Here is a 20,735-nt window from a genome sequence, read left to right as displayed (position 1 = left end):
GTGGCCCCAGCTCGCCGTAACTAGAGTAAAAGCCCAAGCAGCAATGAAGACCCAGCACAGCCAAAAATAAATAAGTAAAATTATTTTTTAAAATAAAAAAATCAATGACTGGAACCAGCCAAAGTTAAAAAAAAAATCACTAGTTTTAATAACAAAGTTTGCTGAACCACTTTTGTCAGCCAAGGATTTGCAACAATAATTTAACAAATAAATAAAAATCAACATGCCTTTATGTACTTACCCTATCAAAGCCCATAGCACATAGGTTTTCTATTTTTTTGGTGTACTCTGGACTAGAAACTGGTGCTCCAGCATACACATGTGCCCAAAGTCGAGCTGTCTGTTTGAACATTTCAGGATTTTGTTTGTACTATATGGGGGAAAAATTGTTTGATATGATAATGCAGTTATAGTATTCAAAATAGGAACGCATCTCTTAACTGCCTAAAAACCTGATTTTTCTAAATAAATGTAGATTAGATTTTTTAAATGTGACTGATTCACTTTCCACAGCAAACAAACTATGTCACTGAAGAAAAGACTGTTTAACGTGAACTTGCAATTCACAAGTTGCACTGATGAAAGAAAAACAAAGATATAGTATTTATCAACTTTAATCTCCAATTTCAAAAAAGTAGTAGAAAACTAACACTAAACGGAGTTATTAGAGATGCCTCTAATCATCGTGCAGTGGGAAACATTACAGAGATAAACAGAATGACTAGCTTCTAAAATTAAGTGGACAGTAACTAATAAATGTGACCAATTTTTGTATGAATCACAGCTTGGGCTAGAATACAAAGAGAGTTGGCTGTTTTGTTAAGAGTTGTATTACTGTAGTGATTTAAGGAAACCCCATGTGCAGTCCTAACTTATAGCACATGTTTTAAGATGATTATGAACTCACGACAGAGCACTTTTTAAAATGTAAGATTCTTCATATGCATTGAAAGAGGTAAATTTATTCTCAAGTATTCTGAGACTACCATTACTTAATAAAGCAAATTATAAATTTAAAATATTAAATTCACTTTACTATTTCTTAAGATGTTTTATACACACTGCATATTTCTATACATTAAAATAATAAATCTAGTTTCTACCATTATTAACAAGGAAATAAGTGAGACGACCCAACAGAGTCAAAAGAAAACTGAGTTCAATCTTAACCTCTGAGGCTCAGAACTCAACAGGAAATCAAAGCTGAGGCCCAAGCCATGCTTCTATCAAAACTGAAATCAATAGGACATATATAACATGTTAAACCATAATTCTAAGCACTCTACAGCAAATAATAGTAGGACATATTAACAAGAATATACATAAATTAAGGAGTGAACAGTTTTTCAAAGGAAAGGAAGAAGTTTGTAAGGAAAAGTTTTCTTAGGCAGGAGGCATGACAGACTGGGTGAAATGACATGTAGGAATAATGGTAATCTTGAATAGTGTGAGTTTGAGGAATAGTAAGAATTTAGAACTGTGGTGTTGGAGAAGACTCTTGAGAGTCCCTTGGACTGCAAGGAGATCCAACCAGTCCATCCTAAAGGAGATCAGTCCTGGGTGTTCACTGAAAGGAAGGATGCTAAAGCTGAAACTCCAATACTTTGGTCACCTGATGTGAAGAGCTGACTCATTGGAAAAGACCCTGATCCTGGGAAAGGAGGAGAAGGGGACAACAGAGGATGAGATGGTTGGATGGCATCATCGACTCCATGGACATGGGTTTGGGTGGACTCTTGGGAGTTACTGATGGACAGGGAGGCCTGGCGAGCTGCTGTTCATGGGGTCGCAAAGAGTCGGACAAGACTGAGTGAACTGAAGAATTTAGGAGATAGTTCAAATCATGGAGGAACTTTTCAAACTAAATAATTTGGATTTACCAAGCAGGTGACAGTAGAGGTATTAATAGGTTTTTAATAGTAAAATGAAATAGGATTTGAACTTTATAAAGCTAACTGCTATCAGTGTAGAAGGTAAAAAGAAGAAGCTGAGGTAGGAAATTCCATCAGAGCAGTCAAATGAGAATTTTTAAATATGTGAACTAAAGCAGTTAGAGAAGTATTATGACAGAGATATTGAGATATGAGAGAAAAGGAGACACAGAGAAGTACTCCATATCTGTGACTTGGATATATAAACAAGCTGTCTATAGAAGGATGGACAGGTTCACAGGGTTTAAGAATCTGCCTTCAGTTATGGCAATGTTGTACTAAGGTACCCATGGGATATTCATATAGAGCTCTCTGGTTCCAAACAGGTTTTTGGGTTTAGGAGAAAGGTCAAGCCTGACTACTGTTATCAACATACAGGTGACAACATCAGTGTGGATATGATCATCCAAATGAGAGTATAAAATAGAAAGTCAAAGAAAGGATGTAGTAAGAACTGAGGAAGTATATTTAAAAGGGAGGAGAGGGAATTCCCTTGCAGCTCAATGATTAGGACTCCACACTTCCACTGCAAGGGTGAGGGTTCCATTCCTGGTTGGGGAACTAAGATTTTAGAGGGCAGGCAACATGGCCAAAAAAAGGTGGGGTGAGGGAGTAATGGTAGGAACTAAGAGGGAACAACCACAACTACAAAGATAGGAAGAGAAGTCAAGAGATGAAAAAAACTTCTGGGTTAAAAAAAAAAAACCCTAGAAGGCTCAATAAATCCTAATGGTTTAGAGTAGGAGCTGGCAACCTTTCTTATAATAATTATTCAGGCTTTCAGACCATGTGGTCCCTGTCATAATTATTCAATTCTGCCACCTTCTGCTGTAAACAAATGGGGGTGTTCCAATAAAACGTTATTTACAAAAACAGCCAGTCTGGTTGTAATTTGCTAACCTCTGCCTTGGAAATCAAAGATCAGAACTGAAAAATATTTATTCCATTTGGCAACTACAAGGTCCTAGATAACTTTCACCATGCTACTTCAGTGCCACAGCTGGAGCTGATTAACAGTATCATCAGGGAAAGATCATCACTGAATTAAAAGACAAATGGACACACACATGAAGTAAAATGTTAATCACAGAATCAAGACAGTAGGCAGATAAATGGGTGTTCACTGTGTAATTCTTAAAAATGGCACAATATATTAGGAAAAAGCAACTGACTGTACTGGGTTTATTTAATACACCCAATTAAACTACTATGTTAAAAAAAAATCACTAAATTAGGTTTTCACTATTATATGTAATATAATAATCTCACAGCAAGAAAGGAAACCATTTCCAGATTTACTTTCAATAGACATATGCTTATGTCCTAACACTGCAAACCACTAGGTGAGGAAGTCTTTCAAAAGTAACCATCTTACCTGATTTGCCACCACTGCATCTTGTGGGTCATCCGGTTCTGCAGCTGCCAGCAGAGCTTGTAACGACAACAATACCGTGCGCAGAGTCATTGCTGCCGCCCTAAAGTTCAAAACCGGAAGATACCCCAGTTGAAAACAGTTTGCATGACAAAGTAGATGTTTTCTGAATAAATATGGAAACTACTGGAGCTAAAAAAGATTTTTATCTCCATCATATAATTAAGTCTTAGAAATGTATAATTATATATCTGCCTACCATACATATATATTTTTAAAAACAATATATATATATAAAATATACAAATATATGTATTTTAAAACAAGTAAATCTTTCCATTTCTTAAGATAACTCAAATTGCCTTAGCTTCCCCCCTGCCCCCATTACTGTTGCCAATATTCTGGTCAGCTTTATCTACTGACTTAACTTTCTATCCATTTCTCTAGACATAAACTTAAAGTGACAAAGTAACATGTGAAACTTCCTTTCTGTGTAACTCTTAAAACAAGATACCATCAAGCAAATATCCTTTACTTTCAAGAAAGTATAAAATTACTTGGAGGGCATTATGCTTAAGTGATATGTCACACACAAAAAATATAATAACATTTAAATGTGTAATCTAAAAAATAAAACAAATAGTGCCTATAACAAAAAAGTAAAAACTAGTGGTTAGCAGTGGGAGAGAGGAGAAGGGAGGGGCAATAGAGGAGTAGGGATGTGTTAGGGTTAGTTATTCAGTTGTGTCTGACTCTTTGTGACCCCATATACTGTAGCCCAGTAGGCTCCTCTGTCCATGGAATTCTCCAGGCAAGAATACTGGAATTAGTAGTCATACCCTTCTCCAGGGTATCTTCCTGACCCCAGGATTACACCTGGGTCTCCTGCACTGCACGATACTTGATCATCTGAGCCACCAGGGAAGCCCAGGGATGTAAGAAGTACAAATTATTAAGTATAAAATAAGCTGCATGGATATATCGTACAACAAATTCCACGGACAGAGGAGCCTGGCAGGCTAAAGTCCATGGGGTTGCAAAGCATCGGGCACAACTAAGCACTCAACAGTAACATAGCCAATATTTTATAACTACAAATGGAATACAACCTTTAAAACTTGAAAATCACTATACTGTACACCTGTAACTTAGCAACTACAATAAAAAATTTTAAATGAATAATGAAAGAAAATAAGTCACTCCATAACATTCTGAAAAAAAGAAAGCGTTTTGCTTAATATTCATGCTTCTAAATGTTTATAAAGCAAATATTTATCTAGAAAATGCTGCCTACCTAACCAGTAAGGATTCTGAGCATTTCTGTTAAAAAATTATTTGACCAGTTACTATAAAAATATTTATGATACAACAGTGAAATAACATAATAGTGAACTATTTTAAATGTAGAAGATTATTAAACAACATGTCCATTTTCACCACATGTTCAGTTCAGTCCAGTCGCTCAGTCGTGTCCGACTCTTTGCAACCCCATGAATCGCAGCACGCCAGGCCTCCCTGTCCATCACCAATTCCCGGAGTCTACCCAAGTCCATGTCCATCGAGTCGGTGATGCCATCCAGCCATCTCAACCTCTGTCGTCCCCTTCTCCTCCTGCCCTGAATCCTTCCCAGCATTAGGGTCTTTTCCAATGAGTCAACTCTTCGCATGAGGTGGCCAAAGTATTGGAGTTTCAGCTTCAACATCAGTCCCTCCAATGAACATCCAGGACTGATCTCCTTTAGGATGGACTGGTTCAATCTCCTTGCAGTCCAAGGGACTCTCAAGAGTCTTCTCCAACACAGTTCAAAAGCATCAATTCTTCTGTGCTCAGCTTTCTTCCCTGTCCAACTCTCACATCCACATATGTCTGGAAAAACCATAGCCTTGACTAGACGGACTTTTGTTGGCAAAGTAATATCTCTGCTTTTGAATATGCTATCTAGGTTGGTCATAACTTTCCTTCCAAGGAGTAAGCGTCTTTTAATTTCATGTCTGCAATCACCATCTGCAGTGATTCTGGAGCTCCCCAAAATAAAGTCTGAACCAGATAATTCCAAACCAGTCTTTTTCAACTGGGTTCCCCATTTTAATAAAAGAAGAGAGAAAATTAAGTATTGTCTCGATTTCCCTAAGAATGGTTATCTAAATAGTACCATCTTATGCTTAGGAAAGTTAATTTATTATCAGCAACAAATTTCTTGATGAACTGTGTCTCATACAGTTCTTCAAACAGTACCATCAGTATCACCTGGGAACTTGTAAGAAATGAAAATTCTTAGCCTCATCCCAGATCTACTGAATCAGAACCTCTTGGGTGGTTTAACAGATACTCCAAGTGATTCTGATGTAAGTTAATTTCTGAGAAATACTGCTCCAGTGCATACAACTTAAAGCTAATTGAGAAAGGCTGTTCTAAACTAAAATAAAATCAGTGTCACAAACATACGACTAAACTTTATCTATTAGAGAAAAATTATAATACAAATAGTTTTTTATCTAAATGCTGTTGGAACTGTCCTTTATCTTAAATTCCATAAAATGCAAACTAATCTACAGTGATAGCAGATAAGTGGTTGCTGGGAGGTGGGAGAGCAGAAGTCTGGAAGAAGCAATTACAAAGGAACCCACTAGAAAACTCTGGAGTATGTTGATTATGTTCACTATCTTGATTTGTGACAGCTTCATGGATGTATATGTGTCTAAACTTATCAAACTGTATATTTTTAATGTGTGTAGTTTAAGGTCAATTAAACTTCAATAAAGTTTTTAAAACTTGTGTTTTAAAAACCCCTACCTTGCCTTGTATCCTATAGAAAAACACAGAGAACTATGCTCAATATCTTGTAATGATCTACAATGGAAAAGAATCAGAAAAAGAATATGTATGTACAACTGAATCACTTTCACATGTGAAACTAACAACATGTTAACCATTCTTCAATTTTTGAAAAGTCAGAAAAAAAAAAGAGAAAAAAATCAGTTCAAAATGGATCAAAGTCCTAAACCTAAAACTATTTTTGGCTACTGTGCCTGGCTTGTGGGATCTTAATTCCCCAACCGGGGATCAAACCCCACACCCTGCAGTAAAAACACTGAGTTCTAACTAGTGGACTGCCAGGGAATTCCTAAGACTAAAACTGATTATAAAACTCTTTGAAGGTGAAACGTAGGGTAAAAGCTCCATGACAGTGCAGCATGCCATGATTTCCAGCACATCAAAGGACAAGCAAAAGCACAGTTAACAGAATAAAAGGCAGAAAAACCGGCTACAACTATATCAAAATTAAGAACTCCTATGTAAAGAAAAAAAAGTTTTAAAATAAACCTTCCTATGCAGTGAGTATAATCAATAGTGAAAGACAACTTACACAATGGGGAGAAAATGTTTACAAAATCATACATCTGACAAGGGAATTATATACAAGAACTATATATACAACTATGTAAGAATTATATATATATATATATATATATATATATATATAAAAGAACTCCTACAACTTGTTAACAACAACAAAAATAAACCTCACACACTACCTTACATCCATTTGGCTGGCTTACTATTAAAAAATAGAAAATAACATTTGTTGGCAAGGATGTGGAGCAATTGGAATCCTGTACACTGTTGGTGGGAATGCAAAGGGACAGTTTGTTCTGAAAACTGAAGGAAAATCTAGAGTTGTAACTGGGTTTAATTCATAACAATCTCGATGAGAAAAGTCCTAAGTCTCCTGTATGCTTGAAAACTTTCATAATAAATGTTGGAGAGGTATTCATAAACCATTAAGAATTAATTGGTTTAAAAAGAAATTTAAATGCAAAGTTCTTAAAAGTTGAACACAAAATCAATGTAAACAACAATTTTTTCAAAATTAGTTGCAATAAAATTAACATTAAAACAAAACTTATTCTTCTGGCCCTAAATACAATAGAAACTGTAACATCTTTGATGGTATAAAGATATGTGTACATTTTCTGACTGCTCTACATGAAATTTTGAATCTAAACTTGGTAATGTGAAAAAAATACAAGTAAAAATACAATCTTTAGTTTTCATTTATTTTTCTTTTCACAAAGTACTGATTAAATTCATACTACTAAAAATAAATAAATAAATAAATAAATTCATAGTACTGATAACTTTGAGATTTTTAGCATATAATGTGTAAGAAATCCTAACAGCCAAGAAGGAGTATGAAATTTCAAAATGTGTTAGCTAATTTTAATCAGCGGATATAAGTGAGCCGAAACTCCAATACTTTGGTCACCTGATGCAAAGAACTGATTCACTGCAAAAGACCAGATGCTGGGAAAGACTGAAGGCAGAAGTAGGGGACAACAGAGGATGAGATGGTTGAATGGCATCACTAACTCGATGGACATGAGTTTGAGCAAGCTTTGGGAACTGGTGATGGACAGGGAAGCCTGGTGTGCTGCAGTCCATGGGGTCGAAGAGAGTCAGACACACTGAGCAACTGAACTGATGACTGATGAGTGAGTATCTTATAAACTATCTTCAGTAAATTAACTTTGCTCAGATCTCAAACTTGAATAAGCACAGTTAATAATGGCTAATTAAATATTCATTCATATGGACTGCTGCTGCTGCTGCTGCTAAGTCGCTTCAGTCATGTCCGACTCTGTGTGACCCCCATAGATGGCAGCTCACCAGGCTCCCCCGTCCCTGGGATTCTCCAGGCAGAACACTGGAGTGGGTTGCCATTTCCTTCTCCAACGCATGAAAGTGAAAAGTGAAAGTGAAGTCGCTCAGTCGTGGCAACTTGTCGCGACCTCATGGACTACAGCCTACCAGGCTCCTCCATCCATGGGATTTTCCAGGCAAGAGTACTGGAGTGGGTTGCATTGCCTTCTTCATCATACGGACTAGGTGGGGCCTTTAATATATACAATAAAAAGCATTGAATTGTTTGTATTATAGACTAGCTTGTCTGTTAAGGATCTTCAGAAGACCATCAATAAATAAATCTATTTTCATTCAAAACACTGAATGCTACCTAAAGAGCATCTACTTAAAGAGAATGGCAGTTTTTTTTTGTTATAATTTTTTGTTAAGGTATACTAAGAGTAAACTGCCGGACAGCTAGATGAATTTTTATATATGTATATATTCATAGCAATCACCATCTAGATAAAAATATAGAGTACTTCCAGCACTCAAAAAGCCTCCCTCTTGACCCTCTTATTCACGACCCTTACCTATCCCCACTGCTGTCATAGTTTCTATTACCCAAAATTAGTTTTGACTCATCTTGAATTTCATAAAATGAAATCACAGAGTATGTATTTCTTTGAGTCTAGCTTTTGTCACTGAACATGTCTATGAGAATCATTCATGTTACTGTGTCAACGTGAACATGACTTTTTTTCTTACTGCTATGTAGCGTCTCAGTGTACAATTAATCCATTATATAGCCATTCTCTTGCTTATAGACATTTGGGTTACTTGCAGTTTGAATAAATCTCCTATGAATATTCTTGAACAAGTCTTCTGGTGGACATATGCACTCATTTCTCTCAGATTTCTCTGACATATAATACTGAGGATTAGAACTGTTATGCCATATTGAAGGTATATGCTTTGGCAGGAACAGCTGGTTGAGTGTCTGAACCACATTATTAGTAGCAACGCCTGAGAACCATTTACAAGTGTGTAGTGGCATCATGGGTTTCCTTGGTGGCTCAGTCCATCAAGAATCTACCTGCAATGCAGGAGATCGTCTGCAGCACAGGAGACCTGGGTTCGATCCCTGGGTCTGGAAGTTCCTCTGGAGGAAATGGTAATTCACTCCAGTATTCTTGCCTGGAAAATCCCGTGGACAGAGAAGCCAGGGCTTGCAAAGAGTCAGATGTGACTTAGTAACTAAACCACCACCACTACAGTGGTATCTAACTATGATTTTAATTTGCAATTCCCTGATGACTAATAGTGCTGAGCACAACTTATCAACCATCCAAATATTCTCTGCCTGTTCATGTCTTTTGAAAGAGCAGTATCAATGAGTGCTACTTTTATGTGTTGTCATTTTCTTCCCCAGTAAACAGACACCTTTAGTCATAAGAGGTGTCAGGGGAAAAACATTAGAAAATAGTTTGCATGTAGGGTTATGTTATGAAGTAAAGAAATAAACCATACTAACATATAAGCCATCAAATATTAAAGGTAAATCACCATCCACATGTACTAATAAAAGATTTAGATTAACAAACTGTTTTCGAACATAATGATTCCAAATTAGCCTAAAAATTGACATTTAAAAAAATACACTGAAGGTCTATTACCTCAACAAAGCTGGTGGGACAGGGGGAGGGCCAGTAAACCCATGGATATCCAATCTCACCTATTTTATCTGATGTCTCTGATACCTATTATCTGAACGATATAGATATGAAAAAAGACCAAATACAGCTATTTGACCTGCCTTAGAAAATGAGAATAGCTGACAATAGTGATCTGATACAAAAATTCAAGTTTTCTGTCTCTATATACACCATAATCTTTCAACTATTTATAAGAAGATAATCAGAAGTGGTAGTAATGCTGGCTAACTCAGCAAAAAGAGAAGACAGTGAAAAATTTTAGGGTGGAGTTTTGTTTTCAGAGAGGCAGAGGTTTTATTCTGTCTGCTAAGAATAGCCTGACTGAAGTTAAAAGCAGAGGGACAGGCTACTGCAATCATCCAGGCAAGAGGCAATGCAACTTGGACCAGGGTAGTAGTAACAGACTACTAATAAAACACTATTGGTTTCAATAACAGGATTTGCAGGTGGAGTATAAGGATACCAAAGAAAGAAAGAAGCATCACGGTGAGGTCTGGCCTTAGCAACTCTAAGGATGTTGCTGCCAAAACTTAAGATGGAGCAGAAATAAGTTTGGGGTTGGGGAAATATTATCAACAGTTCAGTTTCAACATGTTTTAAGTTTGAGATGTCTATTACATAGTCAAGTATAGGTGCTATGCCTGGAGTTCAGAAAAGATAAACTTGTGAGTTGCTAGTATATAAACGCTGAAGTTATGAAATCAGATGAGCTCACCAAGAAAGTGAGTATAGATGGAAAGAAGCAGAGGCCATGACTTAGCCCTGAGGTATTATCATGTGCAAAAGCTCAGGAGATCAGGGAGGAACTAGTTGAGTGTGAGAGTGGGAAAAGGAAGGAGAAAACAGAAGAAATGATGTCCTGGCAACCAACTGGAAAAAAAAGACAATGTCTCTAACATTGCAAATTTTCATTAATATCACTGAACAATAAGAGCTACAAGGGACCTTTGAGATGACTTTAAAGATAAAAACATGGAGGCATAGAAATTCAACAAATTATAAAGTCACAAATCAAAAGAATCACAGAAAATAGTTAGGTCTGTTCCATAATGTTCAATGTTTAAGAGTATGGAAACACAGATCAAGGAACTGGATCTCAAGAGATGATCTACTGAGGAAGAGGCTTTACTCAGATGTGCTATCAGAATGGAAAAACAAAACCAGCAACTCTTGTCTGTTTATCCAGTTTCTAAATATACCAACTGACCCATATGCTAAATGTTGTCATTCCTGTTCTATCTTATTCAGCTCCCATTCTTTCCCTTTCTTGACAAATCAAACACATAACTTGTTTTCTTCCACTCCAATGACTTTTTATCTCTTGTCTGAATTTTTCAATCTGTATTCCCAGGCTTTACTCTAAGAGAAACACATAAAACAACTCATTTAAGCTTCTCAATAGCCCTATGAAACAGATAGTAACCTCATTTTTTTTTCAGATAAGGAAATAAAGGCATAAAGACCAGGTAATTTACTTAAGACCACACAAGTAAGTAAATGGCAGAGCCACAATTTTAACCTAATGGTTAAACACAATGCTGCTAGGAAATCAGACAAAATATGTGAAAGCACTGTACAAATGAAGACACCACCTATAGAGGTGGTACTTCATAGAATCTTAGAACCTTAATCGTGTTCAATTAGCACAACTTATAACACTTTGGTGCCTACACTCCACCCAAGTCAGAGCTGATTACATCAATACTTCAATTTTGTCTCTCATAAAAATCTTCCAAAGATAGCAAAAAATGAAAATTACCCAAACAACAAACAAAATCCAAGACTTTTCAAGATGTCAAGTTAGCATCTTGCATTTCCTAATAAATCACTATTTAAATACAGATTCCAATTTTAATTATAACGTATTTTCTCTAATGTACTTGAGAGATTTCAGTAAGTTTTAAAATTACTTCCCAAATAAGAGAAAGTATAATATGCTTATGCTTTGAGGCCAAGTACATATTTAACACTCTAACAGACTTAGAATCATATGAGGCTTGAACATGAATTCAAAATCTCTTACCATTGATCTTTCAGGATATCCAAACAAATAGCCCCTGTGACGGAACTAATATTAGGATGCCATATTTTAGTGATAAACCGGACCTAGAATATAAAGCACATTTGAGTTTTTAAATAACAGGAAAAAAACCAACCACATAATTTAAGTAAAACTTCAAAAAAAAGAAATCCTCAAGTTTTTTTTTTTTAAAAAAGCCCATACTTAACATTACATCATTTTGCCTAGGTCAAGGGATGGGTGTAGAAGATAAAGCATTCAGTAAGTTGAATGCTGTCAATGACGTACATTCTTTTTAATAAATGCTCAAAGAAACCCACCAATTAACTATAACTAAGGTGTTTATAACTTACCTAGCATAGTGTTAGATGTTATGAGAAATTTAACATGAATTAAGATCTATTTTGGTAGTACATAAAGTCAATATAGATAGCAAATGATGATTTTTTTAGTGTGACAAAGGGTGTAGAATAGGTTTGAAGGAAAAAGCAAAATCAGTACGGGAAAACAAATGTAGTAAGTGATGGCAAGATTGCTTCTGATTTTTCTGTAGCACTTTTCCCTCAAATACTTTAGAAAAATGTAATACTTAAAGGTCTACTATTATTTGCCAGGCATTGAGGCTTCTAAGAAATTTATTCAATATCAAATAACTAGCTAGCAATAGAAAATACAAACTCACACAATCTAATCTCAGATTCTAAATGTACCTGTTTGTCTTAGCATGAAAGAGCAAGAAATCAGCAAGTGAAAACGCTAACTCTGAAATGAAATTAGGTTCATCAGCTCTTACTTATTAAGCTTCTGGAGGAGGAATAGGAGAAGATGAAGGAGGGTTTTATTTGACATGTATATGACAGTCACCTAAGTCAAAATTCTTTAACACTTAATAGATTACTACAAGCCAAACTAAAAGTACCTTACAACAATTAATTCATCAATGTATGCTCCAAATCTAAGCTATAAATAGAAAGTAGCTAAAATATTTGTTTCTGCTTCTTGTGATTTGTCTATGCTGCTGCTGCTAAATCACTTCAGTCGTGTCCGACTCTGTGTGACCCCACAGATAGCAGCCCACCAGGCTCCTCTGTCCACAGGATTCTCCAGGCAAGAATACTGGAGTGGGCTGCCATTTCTTTCTCCAATGCATATATGCATGCTAACTCGCTTCAGTTGTATCCGACTCTGTGCGACCTCATGGACAGCAGCCCACCAGGCTCCTCTGTCCACAGGATTCTCCAGGCAAGAATACTGGAGTGGGGTGCCATTTCCTTCTCCTTGTCTATGCTATCTGTCCCTAATTCCCCACAAACTCACTAACCTATTTACCATCTGAAAAAGCACTTTAAGTCACCAATGACTTCAAAATACCTAAAAATAATGGAGACTTTCCACTCCTAGTTCTTTTATAATTCTTAAAAAATTACACTTACTGCTTTCACTGATACCTACTTCTTTCCATCCACAGAACACCATTTCCTTAAAGGAGACTATCATTATGCTCCTGGCTTACTCAACAGTTTACTGACTTTACTGTTTTCAGGTTGTTCCCTCTAATCTATTTTCTACAATGAAACCAGAGAGCGCTTTAAAACAAACCAGATTCATGACACCACTCACTTAAGGCTCCTTAAGGACTTCTCATTTCCTTTATGTAAGCCCGCACTCTTAAACTGGCTCTAGCCTACCTCTCAAACCTCACTATCACCCCACATTCAAAGCAAGTGCTCAATAAGTCTTATTTGCCTCAGGGCCTTCATACATTTCTTCCAATAACACACCTTAAAATCCTCTTCTGGCTAACTCATACTGATTCTCCAAGTTTCAACTTCCATAACCACTCTCCCCGACCTGATCCCATAGCACCCTGCACTCTTCTATTTCACAGTACTGATCATACTATAATCTCTCCCACATTTGTCTAGTCTTCCCTAAAATGCATGGTGTCTATTTGCTTAGTAGAGCACTCCAAGCATCTGAAGTGCCTCACACTGAATAAATATACAATTAATATTACAACAAACTTGTTATTAAAAGGCTAAGCATTATCCTTCTCAAATATAGTGAAGATCAAATAAGACAGGCATATAGGGCTCATGTGTAAAAAACACTTCTGGTAACAGATATAACCATGATATTCACATCATAATTTTTACCATTTGAGTTCAAAGCTTTATAATGATATAACAATAAGCCACAATTTCAGTGACACAAGGACAGCAAAGTATTTTGAATTTCAATATTTTCAACAAGATAGGAAAAAAAGAAAAATTCTTCTCCTTTTTGGCCACACCCACAAGGCATGCAGGATCTTAGTTCCCCTAACCAGGGAACAAACCTGTGCCCCATGCAGTGGGAGCTTGGAGTCTTAAGCATTGGACTACTAGGGAAGTCCCAAGGAAAACAGAATTTTAAACATCTACTACTGAAGATGTCAAAAGGTTTATGATTTAGGCTAATGATCTAAGGATGTGTGGATTGTATACTGCTTTTTAAAGAATCTTCAGTACACGATTCTCAGTAGACTCTACATAAACTAATATGCATATTATTATTAATATGTGAAATTATTAAACTTTATTTCCTTGTACTACAATCTACAATTAGGAACAAGTAACTCTGAATTTGGAGATAATAACAAAGAGAATAGAATAATTTTCAAAGTCACTCCATTATCTACTAGTACAGATATAACTGTCCTGTAAGTAGTTCTTTGTGTGGTCTTCCACACTTTTTTTTTTTTAATTGGAGGATAATTGCTTTACAACGCTGTGTTGATTTCTGCTATACAACGACACGAATCAGCCATAAGTATACACATATCCTCGCCCTCTTGACTCACCCTCCCTCCCACCCCACCCATCCCTCTAGGTCTTTACAGAGCACCAGGCAGAGCTCCCTGTGTCTGCAGCCACAAAATTAAGACTCTTGTTCCTTGGAAGAAAAGCTATGACAAACCTAGACAGCGTATTAAAAAGCAAAGACATTATTTTTCTGACAAAGATCTGTATAATCAAAGCTATCGCTTTTCCAGCAGTCATGTAGGAACGGGAGAGCTGGACTATCTGCTGAAGGCTAAGCGCTGAAGAACTGATTGATGGCTTTGAATTGTGGTGCTAGAGAAGACTTTCAAGAGTGCCCCAGACAGCAAGGAGATCAAACCAGTCAATCCTAAAGGAAATTAGTCCTGAATATTCATTGAAAGAACTGATGCTGAAGCTCCAACACTTTGATCATCTGGTGCAAAGAGCCTGATGCTGGGAAAGATTGAGGGCAGGAGGAGAAGAGGGCAACAGAAGATGGTTGGATGGCATCACCAACTCAATGGGCATGAGTCTGAGCAAACTCCAGGAGATAGTGAAGGACAGGGAAGCGTGACATGGTACAGTCCATGGGGCTGCAAAGAGTCTGGCATGAATGAAAGGACTCAACAGCAACAAAAACAAATAGTACTGAAATACTTATACAGATAACAAGTCAAGCTTCCTTATTCTCACAAAGGAAACCAATAGCACCATCTGGGTAACTTGGTAACAATCATTAATTCTGAGGAGCTCTTAAAGAATTTAGAAACAAAAATCTTAATACCATGTACATAATGTGACCAGACTGAAGTGAAGGAAGGGGAGGGACTATTCTTCATTCTCTATATTAGTGCACCATTATCAGTAATCTTATCTCCTACTACAGGATGTATCCTATTATTTTTACACTCTTTAATTCAACAAAAATTTCACCTTCTACCTCATGGCAGATATGAACTCTATTTCCATCAGGAATTTCCAGTTTCAAGCTTGGAACTCATGGAAGTTACAATATTAAACCTGCTTTAACTAACTTGTACAAAAGAAAATGCTATTTTAAATATGCATATGCAGAAGAGAAGACTCACTAAAGGTTATTACCATTGGTATTTAAACTCATTTTTATATAAGAGTATATTTGTAACACCAAGGATAAAGAAGAAAATTCACAATCTAATCTCCAACAATCAGCTGGATAAATCACTGAGCTAGTTTTCCTAATTTAATGAGTTTTTCATTAATAGAGTATATATTACAATTTACTTTTAAGTATGCATTGAATCAAATTCCTTCTACACTATATTCAGCTGACTCAAAGATTTATCTTCTCTGTCCAGAAGTAAACCTTCTACTCTTGAGGTCAATAGTTTATTGCAAAAAAAAAAAATGAGCAGAAAATTCTCTGTGACCATGTTAAAATAAATCAATGTAAGCTTTCAATCTGGTGCAATTTTAGCTGCACAGCATTGAGAATTTAACAGTTAAACTTCAATACTTTAACCTCATAAAGTTTAAAATTAAATCTGAGGGGCTTGCTTGGTGGCGCAGAGGATAAGAACCTACCTACTAATGCAGTGGACACAGGTTCAATCCCTGGTCCAGGAAGATTCCACATGCCTGGAGCAAATAAGCCCACAAGCAGCAGCTACCAAGCGCCACATGCTAAACCTACTGAGCTTGTGTGCCACAACTACTGAAGCCTGAGCTCCACAAGAGACGCCACCCCAGTGAGAAGCCCCCTCTCACCAACTAGAGAAAGGCCTTGCAAGGCAACAAAGACCCAGCACAACCAAAAATAAATTATTTTTACAGTTTGGCAAGCGTCCAAGACACATAAGATGATTATTAAAAAAAAAAAGAAAAAGAAACCTGAGGCTACATATTAAACATGTGAACATAATTATGCAAGACATTTACACAATTATTCCCCACTCTTTCCATTATATTTACCAAGCAGTAAAAATTCAAGTTTAATATAGGAACTATCCAAAATGTATTTATCATACATTAATTAGCATTTACTGCAAAAGCTTAATACCATAAATTAGAGGAGGACCATGTTTAAAATGATACTAAATTCCAACTACAACTAACTGGTTGAAGTCAAAGGAAAGCAAATCTGGGCTGACTGAAGGAACACTTTTCTAAATCTTGATGCTACCTCAATATGGAATGACTGGAATTAAGACAGTAGTGGCCTGAAAAACAACATGAGCTATTAACAGTAGCAAAAACATCAGACAGATCTCAGTTCTTATGTTTTTAGTCTATTTTTCTAATTTTTCTAAAACTAGTGGAAAGAGGAAGGGTTAAAATAGTGATTTCAAAGACTAAATGAAATAATGTATCAAGTGCCTAAAACAGAGCTAGGACTATGACATCACTCTGGATTTATATTTATACACTTACATGGACATCACCAGATGGTCAATACCAAAATCAGATTGATTATATTCTTTGCAGTCAAAGATGGAGAAGCTCTACACAGTTAGCAAAAAACAATCCCTGGAGCTGAATGTGGCTCAGATCATGAGCTCCTTATTGCAAAATTCAGATTTAAATTGAAGAACATAGGGAAGCCACTAGGCCATTCAGGTATGATCTAAATCAAATCTCTTATGATTACACAATGGAAGTGACAAATAGATTCGAAGAATTAGATCTGTAGACAGAAGGCCTGAAGAACTATGGACGGAAGTTTGTAATACTGTTCAGGAGGCGTGACTAAAACCATCCCAAAGAAAAAGAAAGGCAAAAAAACAAAGTAGTTGTCTGAGGAGGCCTTACAAATAGCTGAGAAAAGAAGAGAAGTGAAAGGCAAAGGAGAAAGAGAAAGACATACTCAACTGAATGCAGAGTTTCAGAGAATGGCAAAAAGAGATTCTTAACTGAACAATGCAAAGAAATATATGAAACAACAGAATGGGAAAGACTAGAGCTCCCTTCAAGAAACTTACCAAGGGAACATTTCATGCAAATATAGGCACAATAATAAAGGACAAAAACGACAAGGACCTAACAAGCAGAAGAGATTAAAAAAAGGTGGCAAGAATACACAGAACTACACAAAAAAGGTCTTAATGACCTAGAAAAACACTATGGTCACTCACCTATAGCCAGACATCCTGAAGCGTGAAGTCAATTGGGCCTTAGGAAGCGTTACTATGAACAAAGCTAGCGCAGGTAATGAAATTCCAGCTCAACTATTTCAAATGTGAAAAGATGATGCTATTAAAGTGCTGCACTCAATACCAGCAAATTTGGAAAACTCAGCAATGGCCACAGGACTGGAAAAGATCAATTTTCATTCCAATCCCAAAGAAAGGCAATGCCAAAGAATGTTCAAACTACTGTACAACTAGACTCCTTTCACATGCTAGCAAGGTAATTCTCAAAATCCTTCAAGCTAGGCTTCAGCAATACATGAACTAAGAACTTCCAGATGCACAAGCTGGATTTAGAAAAGGCAGAGTAACTGAAGATCAAATTGCCAGCATCTGTTGGATCACAGAGAAAGGGAATTCCAGAAAAACACCTATCTCTGCTTAACTGACTATGCTAAAGCCTTTTGACTTTTTGGATCACAACAAACTGTGGAAAATTCTTAAAGACATGGGAATATCAAACCACATTACCTGCCTCCCAAGAAACCTATATGCAGCTCAAGCAGCAGCAGAACCGCACATGGAACAATGGACTGGTTCAAAATTGGGAAAGGAGTTTGTCAACGCTTTAGATTGCCACCCTGCTTATTTAACTTTCATGCAAAGCACATCATGCAAAATGCCGGACTTGATGAATCAAGCTGGAATCAAGACTGCCAGAAGACACATATCAACAACCTCAGATATGCAGATAATTCAACTCTACTGGCAGAAAGCAAAAAGGAACTGAAAAGCACCTTAATGAGGGTGAAAGAGGACAGTGAGAAAGCTGGCTTAAAACTCAGCATTCAAAAAACTAAGATCATGGCATCTGGTCCCATCACTTGATGTAAACAGATGTGGAAAGGGGGGAAAATAGTGGCGGATTTTATCTTTGTGAGCTCTAAAATCACTGCAGATGTTGACTGCAGCCATGAAATTAAAAGATTCTTGCTCCTTGGAAGAAAAGCTAGGACAAGCCTAGACAGCATATCAAAAAGCAGAGAGAATACTTTGCCAATAAAGGTCCATATCCATATAGTCAAAGCTATGATTTTTCCAGTAATCATGCATGGATGTGAGAGCTGGACCTATAAAGAAGGCTGAGTGCTGAAGAATCAATGTTTTTGAATTGTGGTGCTGGAGAAGACTCTTCAGAGTCTCTTGGACAGCATGGAGAACAAATCCGTTAATCCTAAAGGAAACTCAATACTGAATATGCATCAGAAGGACTGATGCTGAAGCTGAAGCTCCAATATTTGGCCACCTGATGCAAAGAACTGACTCATGGAAAAGACCCTGACACTCAGAAAGATTGAGGGCAGGAGAAGAGGACAGCAGAGGATGAGATGGTTGGATGGCATCATCAACTCAATTGACCTGAGTTTGAGCAAACTCCAAACTCCAGGAGATAGTGAAGGACAGGAAACCCTGGCATGCTGCAGTCCATGGGGTTGCAGAGTTAGACATGACTTAGCGACTGAATGAAAACAACAGAGGGAAATAAACACTTTTATTGAGACAATAATCCATCCTCATTTAAAATGCACAACTTCTTGGTGGTAAGTATATTCAGAGTTGTGCAACTGCCACCAAAATATAATTTTTGACCATTTCAACACCTCAAAAAGAATTATGTAACCACCAGGAGTCACTCCCCATTCCTTCATACTCCTCCAGCCATAAGCAACCAACAAATTACCTTTTTTCTCTATGATTTTCCTCTTCTAATGTTCATGTAAACAACATTATACAATGTGTGGCTTTTTATGCCTGGCTTTTTCATTTAGGATGATGTTTTCAAAGTTCATCTATTTTATAGAACATATCAGCACGTTCATCATTATAAACAGATGCGGTAAACACACCACATTTAATTTTTCCATTAAGTTGATGGACATTTAGAGAGCTTCCACTTTTTGGCAGTTACAAATTAGTGCTGGTATGAACACTTGTGTACAAGTTGTTGTATGGACACATTTTCATTTCTATTGAGTAGATATCTAGAACTGGTATGTGTTGTATGAAAGGAAAGGTTAGCACTCCCCTTGATAAAGACAGAAGAGGCTCTGGAGCCTGACAACATGCATATGGTTAAGGCACTGCCACCTACCTCATTGCATCTAACCATCATGTTTTTCAGTTAAAAATAATGCTGTTTAATATTTACAGCATTTTACTGTATTTTACTGAACCACAGGCACCATCAAGTACTCAATACACCATTATTTTATATACCATGAGAAAGAAAAAAACTGGGCCAATTAAATTATCTCATCCACTAAAAGATATACCCTGATTTGAGAAATATTAAAAATGTTTAAAAAAAGTTTCATAGCATAATTGAAATACTATTTTTTAAATGGACTACTCCTTCGAAAGGATTTTACAAATGAGGAAACACCTTAGACAACTTGCCTAAGATCAAAAAGTCTGTCAAATGCTGTAAGATCTGAACGATGGGTGATTATTCTTGTTCTTGGTAGATCCACATTCACTGTTCAGAGATTCAGCCCTTACCCCTTCCTCATTAGGATCAAGGAAGTAGAGCACAGTGTGCCTTACAAATCTAGTTTCTATTGGACCTCTAACCCTCAGTTCCCTCATTCATTAAGACTATCTTAGGAAGGCATATAAAATTCTTAGCACAATGCAAGTGACATCTTAATAGTAAAAATATAGTTGGTGTTTTTTTTTAACTTAATAGTAAAAATATAGTGTTTGAAAGCAGTCTCTCTTCAGATCTTTTCTTTCTTCCCTCGTTTCCATTAGAAAAATTATTGTTTAGGCTTGGAGGTCATCCTTATCTCAAAACATATAAAAATCTTTTCTTAAATTTATAGTATTCTACAATTAATATAAACTAAAGAGAATACTACTTATTTTATTTTAATGATAATATTGACAATCAAGATTACCTAGTAGAGGGTAACTAAGATGAGGATGAATATTATGTCACAGATATAAAATGAAAGTTTAATAGTGGTCACCTCTAAGTGGTCATACTGAAAAGATGTTCTTTTTAAAGAAATACATCACCATTCAAATTTCTACAACAAATACAAACTATTTTATAACAGGAGGGGGAAAAAAAAAAATCAACCAGGCTTGAAAGGTAGGAACAAC

At 36.4% G+C, this 20,735-nt stretch overlaps 1 protein-coding gene and 1 non-coding gene across 5 annotated transcripts in view; one reads left to right on the top strand and one right to left on the bottom strand.

Moving 5' to 3' along the window:
• The window catches only part of UBE2K (ubiquitin conjugating enzyme E2 K), a 74,585-nt gene that overhangs the window by 4,751 nt on the left and 49,099 nt on the right, over positions 1-20,735 (bottom strand). For all 4 annotated transcript variants that reach the window (XM_040238044.1, XM_040238045.1, XM_040238047.1 and 1 more), the window contains 3 exons: positions 11,666-11,748; positions 3,307-3,406; positions 242-370 (listed from right to left, as the gene is read on the bottom strand). In XM_040238044.1, coding sequence (XP_040093978.1) covers positions 242-370; positions 3,307-3,406; positions 11,666-11,748 — 312 coding nt within the window. The remainder of the gene's footprint in view (positions 1-241; positions 371-3,306; positions 3,407-11,665; positions 11,749-20,735) is intronic.
• On the top strand, positions 19,626-19,748 carry LOC120862301. Its single transcript, XR_005720731.1, has one exon. It is a non-coding gene; the product is annotated as a U6atac minor spliceosomal RNA (small nuclear RNA).

The sequence above is a fragment of the Oryx dammah genome, unplaced genomic scaffold, assembly GCF_014754425.2.
Source record: "Oryx dammah isolate SB20612 unplaced genomic scaffold, SCBI_Odam_1.1 HiC_scaffold_3, whole genome shotgun sequence".
Taxonomy (NCBI): Eukaryota; Metazoa; Chordata; class Mammalia; order Artiodactyla; family Bovidae; genus Oryx; species Oryx dammah.
This window is presented reverse-complemented; position numbering and strand designations above follow the sequence as displayed.